This window comes from Neodiprion virginianus, chromosome 5, assembly GCF_021901495.1.
Source record: "Neodiprion virginianus isolate iyNeoVirg1 chromosome 5, iyNeoVirg1.1, whole genome shotgun sequence".
Taxonomy (NCBI): Eukaryota; Metazoa; Arthropoda; class Insecta; order Hymenoptera; family Diprionidae; genus Neodiprion; species Neodiprion virginianus.
This window is the reverse complement of record NC_060881.1, coordinates 679,533-698,664: the sequence shown is the minus strand read 5'-3', so window position 1 is coordinate 698,664 and position 19,132 is coordinate 679,533. Positions and strand designations below refer to the sequence as shown.

At 39.9% G+C, this 19,132-nt stretch overlaps 1 protein-coding gene across 15 annotated transcripts in view; it reads right to left on the bottom strand.

Annotated features, from left to right (window-relative positions):
• The window catches only part of LOC124305411 (RNA-binding protein Musashi homolog Rbp6), a 402,463-nt gene that overhangs the window by 23,759 nt on the left and 359,572 nt on the right, over positions 1-19,132 (bottom strand). For all 15 annotated transcript variants that reach the window (XR_006908374.1, XR_006908375.1, XM_046764807.1 and 12 more), the window contains 4 exons: positions 13,655-13,737; positions 12,203-12,287; positions 5,796-5,828; positions 4,999-5,082 (listed from right to left, as the gene is read on the bottom strand). Coding sequence is in view for 13 of the 15 variants with exons in the window: in XM_046764807.1 (XP_046620763.1) it covers positions 4,999-5,082; positions 5,796-5,828; positions 12,203-12,287; positions 13,655-13,737 (285 nt within the window). In the remaining 2 variants the exon portion in view is untranslated. The remainder of the gene's footprint in view (positions 1-4,998; positions 5,083-5,795; positions 5,829-12,202; positions 12,288-13,654; positions 13,738-19,132) is intronic.

Genomic DNA, 19,132 nt, shown 5'->3' with positions numbered 1-19,132 from the left:
AGAGAAAGTGAGAAAGAGAGAGAGAGAGAGACAGAGAGAAAGAAAAAGACGGAAAGATTCAGCTGATAAAGAGAAAGAGAAAAAGAAAGAGAGAGAGAGAGAGAGAGAGAGAGAGATGAGAGAACTGCTGCCCTGTGCACGACCATGCCTCGTGAACTTTGACGTGAAAATATTACATGTAAAAATATTCAAATGTACATATTATAAATGCCGCAGCAGAGGATGCGAAAAGCGGGGAAATAATACATACATATACATATACATATATGGAAGTACATAAATATATACATATATAATATATATAATATATATCTATGTACGTATCGAGTATGGAGGTTGTGCAGAAAAGCGAGAGGAAGAGAGAGAGAGAGAGAGAGAGAGAGAGCGAAAAAAAAGGGAAAAAGAATCACAATTCAACGTCCGACAAACATTGTCTACATTATTTATAAGTCGCGTTATTCATTCTTTTCGTTTGAAGGTTCGAGGATCACAGACGCGATTTTTTTCTCTCACTTTTTCACGACAATTTTCCATCCCCTCCCTCCCCACCTTGTGATGTTGCAAAACGATTTGCGATAGTCAGAAAAACGTGTTTCGATACAAGCTGCAGTTTTTTTAAATTAATGCTTCCTCTTTTGCATTGCTTACGAATAAAACGAGAGAGAAATAGTTCCTCGACCGCAATTTTTTAATCAATGATTGGTGATATTTGCAAATCTACGAAACAGCTTTGTTTCATTTTACTTCAACGAAGCAGTTGTGAAAAATAATTTCATCATGTTGGAGAGAATTTTTATCGATTTCTTATCAAAATCATTTCATACACATGACACCAGAGAATTGTTATCGTACTGCATGTATGACGAATTAATTGGACACTTTTTCTAGTCAAGGAAAATGCAAATAATTATTTCCATTAATCGAAGAAAGCTTTTCAAGTAATATAATTGACTTTATATTATCAGTTCGTTAAACACGCAGTCTAACTCTTTGAAAATTGATCTACTGGGTGATTAGTATGACAATTAATTACATTAAATAATCAGCCGTACTTTCCGCAATTATAACACATTACGGGTATAAGGTACGTAGGCATCTATTAGTCAACGCAAAGGACACACTTCACTCTGATGCTCATGTTATGTGAAATTCTACACGCACGTACAGTAATTTGTACAGATGGCGGAACAGTGAGCGGTGTTAGTTTCGTTTAGTTATTATATTATTACGATTTTTAACAATTTTTATTACATAAAATTTTTTAATCCGGTCAACTGGCTGGTTAGTCGATTTCCAATTGCCGTTATCATCGTCGTTATTAAATGGACCAAAACACGGTTTTTTTATTACATCAGTATCCTCTTGTCATTTACATCAAGATTACGGTAAGTAAGCCGCATTGACGACGATTCGTTTACGCATTACAATGTAAAATAAGATAACGCGAGCGGATTGGGTCATGATAATTACGATCCGACGTGCGAGAAATTTCCTCATGCACAAATAAAGTGCCGCAAAAACGCTTCTCACAATATTAGCTCGTTTACAATATGTCAAAATGACATACAACGTGTTAAAAATTATTTCCGCATATTTTCCTTCGCTTCTTCGTTTATGTACATTATATACTGTATAAATAAAGCTCGACTCGTTACTGCGCGCGGTTTTAAAAAAATTGCAGTTTCACGTGGTTAAATATAATCGTTCCGGGCTAATTCTAACGCAACGTCCCGCGGGGCAAGTGACTTCCCTGCATCAAGGTACGTCCGTAATTACATTACATTCCTACAGTACATAATTGTACATATACGCGAATCGCGCGAGCTTTGCTGGTAACTTGAAATTTCTAAAGAATTAAATTCTACAGGCCGGGTTCGCCTTCGTTTTATTTTATTTTTTATTTTTATTCTTTTTCCCCACTTCTTTCGCCAGTTTCTAAAACTCCGCAGCGCAAGGAATCCATAATCGTCGAGCGGGACAATGGAATTATGCAGAAAGCACTTGAGACCCTTGGCTCAACGTCAATTATTCTTACGCTTTTCTTACGCTTTCTTACGGACCTTATGCCATATGTATAAGTATTACATACACGTATATACTTTTTGTGTATCACGCGTTTGTTCGTATTTTTTTTTTTTTTTAATACACGAGCGAGAATTTCAAATTTTTTTTCCTCATTTTCTTCCCCCTTTAAACAAGTCCGATTTATTAGAAAGCTGTTTGATAAAAATGACGATAATAATAACAATAGTAATAACAACAACAACGATGACACTAATAATAATAATGGTGACGATAATCTTAAAGTTAACGCGAAAACCGGGGCGACGATTGAAAGAGAAAACGATAATATTAATAGAAGAACATATTGAGAAAGTGTAACAATAAATGGACATCGTTTAATTAGTCTATAACAGATTTTCATTGATGTAAATTAAGCTGATTTTATTAAATCGAACGGAGGTGCAAAATAATAATATAAAGAAGAATTTAGCAACTTTCAAGTTGTATAGTATAATATACTCGATACGAAATGCTGCGATGAAGTAGATGCGTATTATATACTCAATATGTATAAGTATATACATGTGTATGTGGATATATATATATATAAGGTTATAACTGTACGTGATTAATTATAATTTCTCTGACATCCTCGCGATCGATCTCAATTTTCAATTTAATTTTCAATCTTGAAATTCAATCCAATAAATTATTACACAAATGCCCTGGAGCAATCATTCGTCGACTATATATATATATATATATATATATATATATATATATATATATATATATATATATATATATGTACTATATATATATTACATATGTGTAATTATCTATATTTATACATGCATCGTTCTTAGGCGCCTATCAAATATTAATTATATCAATACATCCTCAATAATTTTCATTTGTATAGGATATATATGCATATTCAATGTGTTCATTATATGTATATACGTTTATCGTACCTGTACAATCTTTGGTTATTATTTACTTATTTATTTTCCTTCAAGATAACGCAACGTTTGCATATAAAAAACGCGACTTTGCAGACGCAGTGCTTTGAAATTTATTCATAGAATATAAATTATATAATACTAAATGATGGATAAATTTAGGGTCATGACATTATCACGTATAATAACAGAATTCGCGATTACGGGGATAAAACCGAGTGACAATCGGTCGATTTTATTATATATATATATATATTATATATAATATGTAAGTCATTTCAATTAACGGAAATGAATAATGAATATTTTCAATTGACTGCGATTAAAAATATAAAGTATATGTTTATATACATACATGATACCTGAGCTGCTGAATTAACCGATGAGAAGCGTCGTGCTTCAAGTCTGAACCAATGAACCAAATCATTTGGGTTTTACAGGCACGTTACACATACACTGACGAATATCGCGAGTGAAAATTTACAAGGTGGGTTAAATTCACGGGCACTGGGTCATCGGACAATAAATAATCGATACCGCAAGTCGCGCTTCGTTCGAACCGCAGGCTCCGATTGTGCAACGAAACTGCAACGCACGTGTCGAACGGTCGCGGTGAAAATTTATCGAAGAAGGTTAAATCGACCATCCGCCAGCCAACATGGACTCACTTATCGGTGTGTCGAGAATCTTTCGTTGTTAACAATTTCTGCTAACGAATTTATTGAAAATTTCACGATGCAAACCATTGGAATATCAAGTAGGCACCTGAAACTGATTACCTGCATTTTTCGCAAATTTTTGAAAAGCTCCGAGTGGGAGAAAAGAGCCCAGGACGAAATCGTCCATGCTGACCGTCAACGTCGGTAAAAAAACCACGCGGCCGGCGAAAGGGTTTTCACTTCAAGCACTGTCACACGTTGGTTCGATCAACTACGAATTACGGAGTTACGGTGAGCAGCTGTTGCTCGCTTCGCGGTTCGCTCGAGACTGAATTTCTTGATCCGAGCTTGGCAAGCGCCGATTTCTCGGACGAGCGAAGAGGAAATGTAAACAAATACAAGATTTCGGCACTCGGCTCAGCGACTTGGGTCTGATCAGCTTGTAACAGCCTCGATATTACGCCGTGATAATAACGCTCCGACGAAGATTGTGGAAGTAAACAACGCGTGTCTTACGGTGCGCCAAGATACGACTCTTCGTCACTCAGGTACGGAGAACGAAAAGGCGGATTAATTTCTTTCCGTAGTCTCGCAAAAGTTGGGAAAGTGCGTTGGACAAATTTAAAATTTAGCTACTGACAGATCAACAGAGAAGGGTTTCGATCATTGGCTTTCGCTGTCGCTCATTCCCATAGTTTCGCGAAGAACGTCACGTCCAGTTGCGAGCGTCGACATACTAGCATTTATCACGTATAAAATATGAAAGGATCGCACGCAGAGTTCTTCTTTTCCGTACAACGATTGGGGCGATATTAAAGTTGAAAAATTGCAGATCGATGCAGCTGGAAAACACACGAATATCTCGTTTTTTCCATACTGTACATTTTGACTGTTTCCATGGTGAATGTCGGGGAGTGGAACGAAGAATGACTTATTTTTTTTCTTTTCTTTTTTTTTTTTTTAACGATACTGCTTTTTACCTGCAAAAAATCGCTTCTCGCGCACCCGCGATATTAAACCGTGAAACGGGCGAGTGACAAAAATATGGGGAGGCAAAAACGACGAAGACGAAGATAAAGACAAGTACGCAAAAGCGAAGACAGACTGATTGTGAGCAAGGGGATGGCGTTTGTTAGCGCGCGTGTTAGTTCACAGAGGCATGGCGTTGTACAGGTCCAAATTTGGGTGGTAAAATAGCGCCGTTGCCGTTGCAGCTGCGGCTGCGGCGGCGGGGGCGGGATTGTGGGGCGTTGGGGGCGGCGGGTTCAAGTTCGCGTGTATGTGGTTCAAATTCAGGCTCAGGGGCGCCACGTGGGCTCCGTTAAGGTTAAGGTGGTTAAGGTGGTTAAGGTGGTTAAGGCTAAGGTGGTTACCTGTTGGGTAGGGGAGACCGAAACTAGGGTATCCTGAGTAGCTGCGCCCTGCCGCGTACGCCGCGTACGCTGCTGCCGGGAAACCTGCGAACAGATGGAAAATGCTTCTATCACTACACGGAAATTACCTCGTGAGGTACATATTTTCCAACATTTGCGAAATCAAGTTGCTCGGTGTTTTTATTTTCTTTAAAAGAACAAAAAGAAAAAAACTCCTAAAAATAAGTACGACTTTTACAGCGAAATGTGTATCGATTGTAAATTCATCGTAAAGACGTCATTTTCAGTATCACGAGTATATAAATTAAGTTTCCTAACGATTCTAGACCATTTTTCGAGTTTTAAAGTGCGTAAAAAAAATAAATAAATAAATAAAAACAAAGAACACAACAAAACCGTATTATTCTTCAGCGGTGGAATCGTTGGTTATTCAAGATGCGAAACTTCCGTACCGACGGCAATTGCTGTTCAGAGGGGACTTGAAAATCCCCTTGATATTGTAAATCAAATTTCAATGCTTGACGCACACCTCTGAAGAAATTCACCTCCCCTTAAACAGCACGACGCGCTTGATAAAAAGCATTCGAATGTTCGACGGGGATTTAAAAGTGGCGCACTCGAATCGGAGGTGAGTCACAGTCACGTTCCATGCGATATACACGTATTTATACGTTGTATGTACAATTAACGCGGACGAACGAAGATGATGGGCGAGGATGCTGTATTGGTGAAATGCGTTAAGGTTGCGAATAAATATACTTATGTGTGTATATGATATAGCAGTTTGGCAAACTCACCGTCAGGTAATGCTCCCAGGGACCACATAAAATCTATAAGGAAAAACAAGCAAATTAATAATGTTTCAACCATAATCCCCGTGTATAAGTTTTGTGTTAGTATAACCAGAGGAAGTATGTATCAAGGATATTATGTATGTATAGTAACTTTCGAACTTGGTAAATTTCTGCAACGAGTTACCGCACGATCTGCATATCAGCATATACATACAACTTTATCACCACACCGGTATAACATACAATTTGTGCTCAAGTACACCTAACTACGAATTTGTAAATCGTTGCGGAAATTCGGTAATTTTTTTCCTTTGCTCTTTGTTTCTTTTCTTTTTTTTTTTTTTTTTTGCAATCAACGAAACAAAAACATGTTCGTATGAAACGAGAGTTAAGTGAGAGTTAAAGTTATTATGTGTTATAAAGTTAGGAAAAAAAATATACATACATATATATATGTATATATATAACAAAAACTGAGAACAGAAGAGCAAAGTTATTTTTTTTTCTTTTTCTTTTTTTCAGAGGACAGAAAGAAAGAAAAATGTAAAAAAGAAGAAGAAGAAGAAAATAAGACATACATATATATATGTATGTATGTATGTATGTATGTGAAGCACTAAGTTTTTGTAAACAAGAAAGGCATCCATGAAATTTCATAATTTTATACTAATAAAAACCACACATCTAATTTGACTATCGTTTTGACTAACGCTTGACTATACTTTGACTAGATATATATGTATATAATTTACTATATGCTACGCGACCGTGTAATAAATATATATATGTATATATTTCAAAGCTACCAAAAATTAAACTGCCCCTATCTATCTATGGTTATTAATAGCCATTAATTATCCGATTGATTATAGATTTATACAATTAGAGGATGATATATATATATGTATATAACTTTCTATTTCCACTATTGCACTTAAATAACAATATTATGTGTATGTAATATTCTTCTATACACGAGTTCGCACTGTCCCTCTGTTGTTTCTTTTTTTTTTTTTATTTTTTTTTTTTTTTGCGGACAAATTTTTCACAAAGAAAGAGCACTTTCTTATTTCGGTCAACTTGTACAGTAGAACCCCGAGCGCTGCTGCAGGCCGTCCCGTAGACGACATCGGAAGTCGGCTCATCCCCTCCCCGATTTCTTGCTTACATCCGGCCACCGGAAGTCGGGGGAAAAGAAACGGAGATCTACTGTACGCCGTTACCTCGTAGTAAAAAGTTGTGCAAGGCCGAATGATCGATACTTTTTTTCGAAAATTACATTTCTTTGTTCATTTTTTTGTTTGTGCAGGTGAGAGAGAGAGAGAGAGAGAGAGAGAGAGAGAATGCGGACCGTTTTCTACGACACGTAAATTATATATGATACAATATTAATAAAAACACCGATCACAAGCTACTGCTGCACTACGTGATTAATCTAGCGCTAAGTTATTTATTCGTAATATAAGTATTTCACATTTACTTATCAAGATGACTATGTATAGATCAATCGATTTATTCTAGCGATATATATGTATATTGTATAATACACCGATATACACACATATATACGTGATATATGTGCATATATGTATGTATCAATAGTATATTATTAATTTCGTACCTAGTCTCTAGATGGGCTGGTTTTGATTCTGTTTGTGTAATTTTTTTTTCTCTGTTACTTTTTTTTTTTTTCTTTTTCATCTCATCGTTTGCGAGCATAAGAATCACGTTAATACAATAAACAATACCGTTTTTTTTTTCTTTTTTTTTAAGACTTGCTTTTACATTTATTAACCGTATTTCATTCATTATATATGTGTATACGTATGGCATATTTGTGTGTACGTGGGTGTGTGTATATATACTTTCTTGTAAGTGTCGTAAATACGTTGTATATGTATATGTATATTAATAGGATACGTTAATATAAACAGAGAATACAAATGATATGCGATTATTATATGTATATATATTATAGACATTATTCACAAATATATATATATTCATATGACATATGATATATGCGATAATGTAATGAAATTCGATGTGGCAATAATCTTGGTTAATTTTTCATTTAATTTTTTTCTTGTCAGTTTCCTTGTTTGTTTGTTTGGCAAATATTTTGACACTTGAATTTATACACGCGCACGTTCCAACCGAGCCTTTGATGTGAAATTTTTTGAAAAATTTCTTTTCTTTTCCATTCGTTACTCCATTCAAACGATTGACTGTTTCATTAACAGTTTCAAACCAAAATCCGCCCCAAAGCACAACTATATTGTAACGTTATATATGCATGTACACATATACCTATAATAAATTGTATCTAACGATTAGTAAGATCAATCTGTCGATATAAGTATATATGTATGTATCAGCTACCTAACGATAAGTAGTTAGATTCTTAGAGAGGGGGTGAGTTGTTTGTTCTACTTACGAAAAGAGAAATAGTAGGCGCCACTCGGGCAAAGTAGTAGCTATGGTGGGTAGGTATGTACGTACTTTCTTTTTCTAGGACACACGTCTGACGTATACACACATATATATATATATATTTGTACATATACGCATATATATACATGCATACACACATAATTTATATATGTATACGTATATACACATACGCGCACACACGCACACACACATATATATATATATATATGTATATACATAGTGCAGACAAATTATTAAGACATTACTATTCATATATGGCTTAATAGAAGTGTTAACGATAATGCTATTTGTTTATGACAAGTACATATATATATAAATATTAAGTATATAGATACCTATGGTACATATACATGTAGTACTAGACGTATAATAATATAGCTTGTAGGTATTTTTTTTTTCTTTTTTCTTTTTTTTTTTTTTTTATATAGGTTTGGTACAGCCGCTATGGTGAATTCTTCGTGGATGATGCTAATGTATGCGTGTATCGCGAGGCCATTTTTACACATGTATCAAATTGTGTTCTAAAAATTGGAGAGTGAAATTTTTCAGACCTCTTTCAAGCGTTTCACTTCTACTGCTACGGCACGAGTTGCGGTTCAAAATTTCTTCCTCCACGAAGAATGGCGCCACAAAAATATATATTCTAAACTAACGTAATAATAATAATAATAATAATAATAATATTGATTAAATATCTCAACGCTATTACTATCTCAAAAGATAGGAATGTATATATCAATGTATAATACTTTAGTAGTTGTCAAAATTATTATTTCTAACTAAGAAAACCTAAGACTGCGGATTTGCCTAATATCGGTAAACTAAATTTCAAAATATTCGCCTATATGCCTAGTGATATTATGTATTATATTATGTATTGGCTCTCGATATGTAATTCTATTACACGACTAGTTAATTATGCGGCTGTAAAAATATACGTTTATTTATATGTATATATATATTATTTTTATTAATTTTTTTTCTCCTTTCTTTTCAACTATACTTGAATATCGTCAATATGATCGTCAAACACTGTCGATTATATAGCATACTTTTTTGATAATAGTCAGCATTTTTCGCCTCGTCATTTTATCAAATTCTCTTTTGCATGATGCGCATATATATATATATATATATGCATCTATTTTTTTGTAAATATATATATATATACTCTAGAGTACGTAAAAACAGTTTACGACACTGCACACGCGTCTAATTTCTCCGAGCTATTATGAAATTTCATGAAGTTATGGAAAATATTGTTTGGAAAAATTTCCTCATCAAACTTTACGTTATTATAGCCGTAAAATCTGTGCCTCGTAAAATTTGCATAAAATCTTTCTGCGCCTCGCCCATATTATTTTATAGCAATTAATTTCACCAACATATTTATAGTTTCACGTCGAATGAAAACAATAAAAACAACAATAATACTGATTTAGAGCGCAAAAAAATGTTCAGCAAGTCGCCGCCCATTATTATCACCATATCTGGTATATATTTCCTCTCCTTTCCATTTTCAAATCACTCTCCACGTTCACGATCGCCGCTCGACGTCCTTTTCGCAACGCCTTTTACACCGATGCAAGATGAATAATTACGATGACGATGATAATAATAATAATAATAAAAGGCAAGAAATTCTAACAACATCGCGAATGATAAGGTAGGTATACTTTTGCCCGAATTAATGAAGTCGTCCGAAATCTGTAAAAATTTTTAACTTGTAGGATCTCGAGTAATCTGCAAGTTGCCAGTCCGTGACCGAGTGGAATTAGTTTTCGTTTGAGTGTTGCATTGAACTTTCGAAGATCGTCGGTACGAATTCTACGGTAATTCTATTCGACTTATTCTTATTCTCATCTGAAATAGATAACAACTATCAATGCTACGGAAACTAATCGCTGCAGCGTCCGATTACGAAGGCGCGGTTCGCTCTTTAATCGGACTTGGTCGTTGGATTGAAAGTTTCTATATTGCGTTGGACGTTAGACCCGCGGCTTCGTCAAACTTGCCGAAATTTTTCATATCAGTTTATCTGCTCTTGGCCGCGCTGATCGTGAAGGACGAGGAAACTTGGTCGATTAATTCACGTCTACGAACTAGCAACTAATTATACGTAATAGTGTAATAGGAACATAATCTCGGCAATCGAACCCTCGGTGATTCACTTTGCATTATTCGCACTGTAATCTTTGATTTCACAAAACTATTGCAACTTGCGAAAGTATTGGAGTACCTAAGCATCATCCAACCGTAGTACAGTTTATTCCGGCAGCGAGTAGTATAAGCCGGTGTTATAGATTTATTGAGAGAAAAAATTTATAGGAACGATACCGCGAGTATAAAGATCAATTGAGAAAGTTTCCCGCCCTCCGAAGTTCAGAGATCAATGAAGCGAAATGTGATACCTTCGTAACTTGCCTATCGCTTGATCGCTGCAGCTGTAATATTGACGTCGCGTTTACGGTATTGAGCATTGAGAATATTATTAATATTCTCTTTGAACTGATAATCTACACTCGTATTTTCACTGAACACTTTGTTTATTGTCTAATACCTGCGACTGCGCTGCTACACAGTTTATATAATCAGGATTTACCTACTTTTAAAGATTTTTTTTGCTCCACTTTCCTAACCACGATAATTTGGCACACTACTGCAGTCTTTGCATAAAGATTATTGCTGTACATACCTACAGTTTGAAAATGTTCTCTCTCACAGCTAATTTGAAAATGAGGCCCCGTCGGTAATCTACCAAGTTTTATTACACATGTATATCTATCAAGACCCTAAATGGGCATACGAAACTGAACTACATATTTCTAATATCTACCAGTCTACGATCACAGTGTTCCTGAACTGAGCCTGTCAAGTGGTCTCATTATTTATTAGTTTATCCGATTGCGTAATCAGTTAACCTACTAAAAACAACTCAAAAAAGATATGACATTGTATTACGCTTGCAGTGCAATCATCATCACGCGACGATTGCACCGTTATTGCACTGCTGATATGTAACCGAACGACGTTTTTGTTTCTTTGTTTGATTTTTTCTTTTTTTTTCGTTATTTCATATGACGGGCTACTCTATACTGTAACGGGGTTACAATGTTGGAATAAAGAGGCTTCAACGGAAGATGACAGCTCAACTTTTCACCAAATTTCTATATTCTGTATCGTCTTATTTGATAATGAAAAATTGAATTTGGAAACCTCTCCCGCGTTTTTCCCCGTAACGAGGCCGATTGGTCCGAGACAAATGACGTCATGCGTGGTTATCTCGAAGGTGGCGCCACTTGCAAAGTGCCACCGATTTATTTACGGTCAAACAAACCGACGAAAAGCAGTTTAGTTCCGTCTGCTGTGTAAATATATCCACGTCAGCCGTTTCCGATGAAGGATTGGTGTCGGAAATGAAAGCGAAATGATATTATCGAAAAAGATAACGATTCAAGATGGATCGAAATCATAAACGAAAGAAAAATGAGATGAGCATAAGCGCGTTTACTGAGGTCGAGAGAGGGGCGTCAGTATCGTGGGTCATAGGCCGATAGTCGGGATCGGATGGTACATCGGGCCCATGTCGAGACCCTGGACGCCGAGCAGGTCGCTCATGGAGTAAGTGAGGGTTGCGGCACGCGGAGCGGCCGCGGCGGCGGCGGCGGCTGCGGCCGCGGCCGCGGCGGGGTGATGCGGCCGATACGCGGCCGCGGCGAGGGCCCGCTTCACGTCGTAGACCGCGGCGGCCGCTGCGGCTGCGGCTGCCGGGGCCGCTGCGTACTGGTACGTGGCTGTGGGCGAACTGGCCACTATTGGGCCCAACAAGTGGTGGGGGGTGGCGGCGCTCGCGGCTGCAGCTGCGTGCGCCGCTGCGGCCGCCGTCGCCGCTGAGGGGAGGGGGTACGGCGCGTACCGGTAAGTCGAGGGGGGAGTCGCGACCATCACCAACTCACCGTAAGCGCCTCGACCTGCCGCCCGCGTCTTGGCCAGGTTCGCTGGTAGCATCACTTCTTTCGGCTGCGCCTTCTTGCACTCAACCTGAAACACAACGCGTCACTCGGATCACCCCGATTCCTCTTCAAACCCTTCCCCTCCTCCTTGGATTCCCCTTTCCTGACAAATATTTCGGTTATTCCTCAACGCACATCTTACCCGTACAAACACCAGGGGAAAAATATTTCTGAAGGGCTAAACATGAGAGTCAACTTTTTTGATTCTTCCGAATATGCGCTGCGTGTACTTTAAACATTTTTTTCAAGATAAACAGTACGTCTGTGTATATTGCGGTAGATGTAAATGATATAAATTATGTGGAGAATTTCAGACTCCGTTGAACAAGATTCTAGAATTGACAATTTTCGCTGCGGAATTTATCTTTACGCATTTACAGGTGATACCGCATCACCGGAAGAACGAATTGCTCCTTTGGTTCGCACTTACCCCGCCTCTGCAGGTGATTCTTTGAATCTGAGAAGTGATTTACTTAAGATTTGACTTAGAAATTGCTGAATGAACGAGAATGCCTTGTCCAATTTCACATTTCCGGTTGATAATAACCACGTTTAATCATCCAGAGAGTGCTAGTGAAGAAGTGTGTGCGTATAAAGATGTTGATGAAAGAACCGGGAAAGGGAGGGGGACCACTTCATCAGTTCGATTCTGATCTTCGAACCAATCGGACGTTTTCAATAATGTATATACCAATAATGAATTTGAAGAAGTATTATATACGTCGGGTACATAAGTAACGGAAAGGTGGTTGGTCCCTCTTCTCGTAAACTTGAATTCCGAATGGAAACTGACTTTCCCGATTACTCGAAGATCATTGAGGTACATCGGGTGTCCGTACTTCTCATATTTCCGCCAAGCCAACGAAATGAAACAGAAACTTCGAATTTGCCAATTGCAGAACAATATGAAATAAAAGTTAGTAATGTACCGAACACACAATACCTATCTTATCCATAAAATTTTCAAGACATTGTCTAAATGGTAGGGTTAATCGTGAACATCAACTGCGTGAAGCAGGTACAGGTATAACAAACAACTGAGCTAATCGTCAGTCATCTGCATAACAACGTCACTAATCTTCCCAAAAAGAACTCCTGGTGATCAGAAGCCCACGGATCAAAAGGACCCAGGGTAAAGAAGAGGGTAGAGGAGATCCAAAAAGGGGATGGAAAGGGTCGCAGGTAGGGCAGAGGGAACAAGGTGAGCCCGGTGTGTGTCAAATGCAAACAGCGAGTTAATTAAGAACCCTTCTATACTGTCATAAAAATTAACGCCTTCCACTGCACAGCTGGTGTGCAAATAGCAGAACTTGGTTTGATAGATCTCGCGTAGTCGGTCGCAGGGTGCAGAGAAAGGGTTCCGTACCGACGTGGATAAAACGGTTCGACACCTACCATTTTGTTGTTGATCTCGTGGAAGTGGATTTCGCAGACCTTGTCGACGACGTCCTCGCTCTGAAACGTGACGAAGCCGAATCCTGAAACAGAGAAGAGAGCACGGAGTGAGTTGCCGAGTATTTTACCGTGGTTATGGTACAGCGGCTATCGAGCTCCATGCCCGGAAGCCGGAAGCACTAACTCTCAGTTATCCGGAACGACATCAGCTTGGATTCACAAGTCGGGGGACATTTTGGGCAGCGAAAAATCAAGGACCGAGACGGGGATTAAAATCGCGCCTGCGGCGCTGAGCTTCCCGGGGTCGGGAAGAACTTTTTAATATTTCTTGATTCCTGATGATTAAGTTAAGGGAGAAACGAAAACGGTATTAAAAGAGGAGAGGAATTTACCGGGGTGCAAAACGGAGCTCGAGGAGTCGAACCGGAGGCTGCACCCCCAGCTTCTGTCATGTTTCGGGAATACCTTAGCTAGTGAAACAAATGAGGCGCAACCCCTTCGGTACATTATTCAGAGGGTATTTGCCTTCTCTCTCTATTCGGGCAGCTGCCCTCGGCACCCGGCTCTCTGTCCCCCGGAGTGAACGGTACAGTGATTAAGTTATAAAGTTGGCACGACGTAAGATGCTCGCCGTAGTGAGAGTGGCGGGAGTTACTTAATTTATGTAATTTATAGCCTCCTAGACCCCTTCTCTCTGACCCCAGAAACTCCTTCCGAGATGCCGGTGAGGTTCTTGTCAGCCTCATACCTCCCCCTTTCTACCCCAACTCTCTTCCTTGAGACTTCGACCGACTCAAACTCCTCTCGGTAAGTGGTGATTCATCTACCTCATCATACGTTTTAAGGTATTTGCACCGTAGTCTTTGAATCTCGATCGAGAAGTCGACACCCCGGCGATTTAATCGCTAAAACGTCCTCCTTTTTGGAAAAGAATGACGGTGCTACCGATGAATGGATGAGCGAATGAGTATCACGTAACCCATAAATCGGAACACGAAGAACAATGAATGAATTGAAAACGAGGGACTCTTTGATGTTCACAATCTTTGGAAATACAGAGTGTAGATATGTATCATTTTTGGCCACCTTGGTCCCATCAAATAATCCACTTGTAGCTGCATCCATTACAGAGGTATGTGGATAAAGTGAGCGTGGCCACAAGCGTTACAAGAGTGTTTGGTTAGCTTTGACCATGGTGAAGATTAGATTTTCAATTAATTGATGGGTATAAAGAATTTATGTTCAATACTTATCGTTAGTTATATTTTTGTTGCGATTTATTTAATAATTGAATAGATTTGTAGTGCTGAAAGCAATCGAACCGCTTTAGATGGCTGATCAAAGATCGCGAAATGTCCACAAATGATGCATCCGTCTATCCTAGAGCCCCAAAAAACAGGTTCGTAACAGTTTCCATCCATCAGTTGGAATCATCGAGAAACGAGTATAATACAGAGCGTCTATTTTTTTTCCCAATCAGACTTCCGGGTAACTCATTTCACGGCAAGCAATTCCGAGATATTAGTATACGAGGGTCGACAGAGTTTGGCACGTAGTTTTTGATACTGGTAGGTAGGTATATTGGCTTGATTTGATCAGGGGGCTTGTAAGTCGGTCAAGGAAGAATATGAGGCGGTCGTCTCACAGTGGTATCTGGTTTCGCAGAGCTGAGTGGGTATCCACGAACCCCGTAAAATCCTTACTGCACGTTATCTGGCTCGCGAGAGCCAATCAGCATCGGTTCTTACGAGCCCCTCTTAGCCTCTATTGAATTCTCTCCATACCGTCGACACAGCCGTAACCGAAGACTGTGCAACGTGCTGCATGAACTGACTCGGAATTGCGGATGCGAAGAATCGATGCATATGAGAGTTCGCGTCTGCTCCTCTTCTGGCTTCTCCTTATCCCAGACATTCGCATCCCAGAATGAGGTTTCCGATTTCAGGAAATTCCCACTCAACTCGTTGGCGCATGAATTATCCTCGTCGGTTAGGTCCGGCTCAGAATGGTGAAATGCAACTTGCGATCATCGCGGTTGGCGAACGAAATTCGCGAGTGATATAGCGACGATTCCTTCCTGCGTAGAAAATTTTCTTTTTTTTTTTTTTACTGATTGAAGAGGGCGACCGCTTCCCGTATTCTCTACCTTTCGGATCTGTGGAGGGACCGCGCAGGCCAATTCAATTCTCGCGACTTAATAACATCGGTACCGAGGGATCGCAGAGATTAAAAAGCCCGCGGGCCTGAGTCATGGGAAAGGAAGATGAAAAAAGGAGAAAGAAAGTGAGTGAGTGAGTGAAAAATTTGAATATTTTAATACGGGACGGTGTGCAGGGTAGGTATTATATTTCCTGCTGTAGGGGGAAAATTTCACTCCGTATCTCCTCTCCTCTCGCTCTCGCTCTCTTTATCTTTCTCTTTATTTTTCCTTTCCTAATGAATGACGGTACCCGGGCCGTCGCCAGTCGAGAAATAAAAAACCGCAAACGCGGTGGGATTATCCTTCGCTTATATTTAAATTCGCTGAATCCGGTCCTCGTCCTTTTCCGCACCCTGGAATCAATTAGCCCCGCTGTTACTTCACTGCTTGCGAACAGTGATAGAGTGTATGTGGGGGCGTCCGCTGTGATTTCGCGACGCGGTTATACCCTAACTATATACGGATAATTTAAGGAGCTAGGGTGTTAAAAAAAAAAAAAAAGAAAAAACACAAGCAGAAAAGAAAAGAAGAAAGAAAAAGAAAAATTTTGTGAGGAGGGGAATAAGCTCGGATATTTCAGAGCTTTTTCACAGGAATGAACGCAGCTGGCGCGCGTGGTCCGGCTTTTCGTTGTGAGAAGATGGAGCCTGGAGCGTCCTGCTGAGCCGGCAGTTTCCCCCCTTCGTCGAGGAGGAGAGTTACTGCCTATCTGTTGGACCGTCGGCGAAATGCGTGCGAGGATATCGCGCGGGTCTCTGGCTCTGATAAAATAAATTCTCTTATGAAAATTGGGCTGCAGCCGAGCAGCCCGCTCGAATTTATCTTCAACGACTCGTTTCTCAAAGCCGTCGCTCTGTCGAACGGATTTAAAAAGAACTAGGTCAACAGGCGTAGATTTTTTTGCAATATTTATCGGGTCCACGAATGTTAATGTTTAGGTTTGTAGATGGAAATTCAGTAATATATATATAATCGTGGAAGTCGGCATGACAATGTTGTCAGAATTGAGTATCAAAATATTTATCTTGAATGACACAGGTTTGTTATCAAAAAACTGCACAAGTTTTTTTATACTGTTTCTTACAGATTTTTACTCACCAAAACCTCGAAACATATTCGAAAAATTCGATCACGTCAGGTTTTTTTATGCAAACACCTTGTATTTTCTAAAAAAAACCTGTACGTGATGAAGGGAAATGGAAGTCATTTTTGGATTCGACAGACTCAAAAACATAAGATTTACCAAAAACATATCACGCAGCTGAAAGGAAATATTTTTTCGCAGATCTGTGCTACGGGTAAGCAGTTCATCGAATGTGTTTGATATTTGGAAAGTTTGTCGATGATAAAGATTTTACCCAGTGGCTGGTTTTCGTCCAATTCCGATCTGTCGCGGGTGGGGAAAGATTTTCGGATAAAACAGCCCTCGAGAAGGCGACGGTGAATTACGAGGGCCGCCATTAGGGGCGTCGGGATCATTTGATTTGAGATCTGAGGGCAAAGTTCTCGACGACGCGAACTTCCCAGACCCCGAACGACATCCGCCTCTTCGCAGCTCTCTCTCAAGTATAATGGGCGACCCGCTGGCACCGTCGTCGGCATTGTAGCGCCTCGTATAGAACCTGTTTGAGGCTAAAAGCCACGACGCTCAGGAGAACGCGCCTTCATACTTTTACCCAGCATTCAAAGTGTTAAAAGGTTCTCCTTTCACCGGGATGTCGCCAAAGCGATTCAAACGGTACAAATAGATGATTCCGGGCGCTTTGATCTGAATTCGAAAAAGAAACCGCCCATCCCCCCTTATTTCGATCTCAAACTTTCTGAAGCAGCTGTCTTTTCCGGCATCGGACAACCCGCCGGCAGTTTTCCTAAATATAAATAAATTTCTCAGTCTTAGGGTTTTGTTACCGACGAAACTGAGAGGCCATTCACAAATGGAACGACTGACAAACGCTTTTAAACAATTTCATAGTGGTTTCAAGCAATTTCAAACGGTTTTAAACCAATTTCAAGGAGTTTCAAACAGTTCTAAACTTATTCCGAGCTGCTTCGAACGATTTAACGATATTTCCAAATCGCTGTAAACTAGTTTGGGTGAGCTTAAAACGATTTCAAAGTGGTTTCAAGCGATACCAAGCGGTCCGAAACCGATTTTGAATAATTTTCAAGCTGTCCCGGATCGGATTGAAGTGATTGTATGCGATTTCCGAGTGATTTTACGCAAAAATAATGTCACGATTTGAGCAAGAAAATAGCCGATACGTAACAAAGAAAACTCAAACTGCACTGAAAGCACAAAGGGCTCAAGCTCGTCAGACGCTACATTTCTGTTAATTGATGAGGGAGCGCGGAGAGCTTTGAAAGCGTGCGGGATAAATGGGCGACACGCTATTCACCCGCGAAAATCGTAATATGGAGGGCGATCAGCGCGGAGCGAAAGCTCGCATTATCGCAAATTAATCCGCACTAACGAGGGAACAATCAGCGAGCCGGTCCGCGTGCGTCGGCCAATCTTCCTCGTTACCACAGCCGCTCCTTGGCCTCTCGCTATCGCGATCGACTTCGGGGCCGGGCAGCGAGTCCGGGCAAATTCGATGCTGCATAAACGCGGTGCAGGATGCAGAGGAGTATTGATCGCTCGGTGGCGCGCTTTTTGGCCGCTCTTCTCGATCCAGGAGCTTTGGCATCGATTTGCGAGCTAGAAACCCCCCGCTCAAATCCCATTTCGAACACCAGTGCACAGCCAGCCGCCCGCCCGTTAAACTTTCGCCAATTTGGTTGGCTCGGCTGGCTTAACCGCAAGAAGGAAACGTCGAACCATCATCCGCATCCGAGAGTGCTGCTGCACAGCGGCTTCGTCTGAGCTCTAAATTCCTCGAGGTTATACGTACAGATACAGCTCTCGGAGTGTTTTCACCGCCAATTACTTCTCTCGATCAAAGGCGGCGTGGTTAACGGGAATTCGCATTCGCCGAAATTCAGTGAAATTCAACCCACGCCAATCGGCGTGATCACGCCGCGATTCAACCCAGTTTAAACCACCAGACTCGCCCTGTCCATTCATATTTTGCAATTAATCTCTGACGTGTCAGAAATCGCGATGGTTGTCTGGTATCGATTTGACCTGTGTCAAATTTTCCCACTTATACGGAACAGATGGACGGACAGATGGACAGATATACGGTTGGATAGATAAATAGATCGATAGATAGATGGACAAATTTCAAATAGTGACACACCTCTTTTATTATCCCGGATATTTCGACCGACTAAAGCAG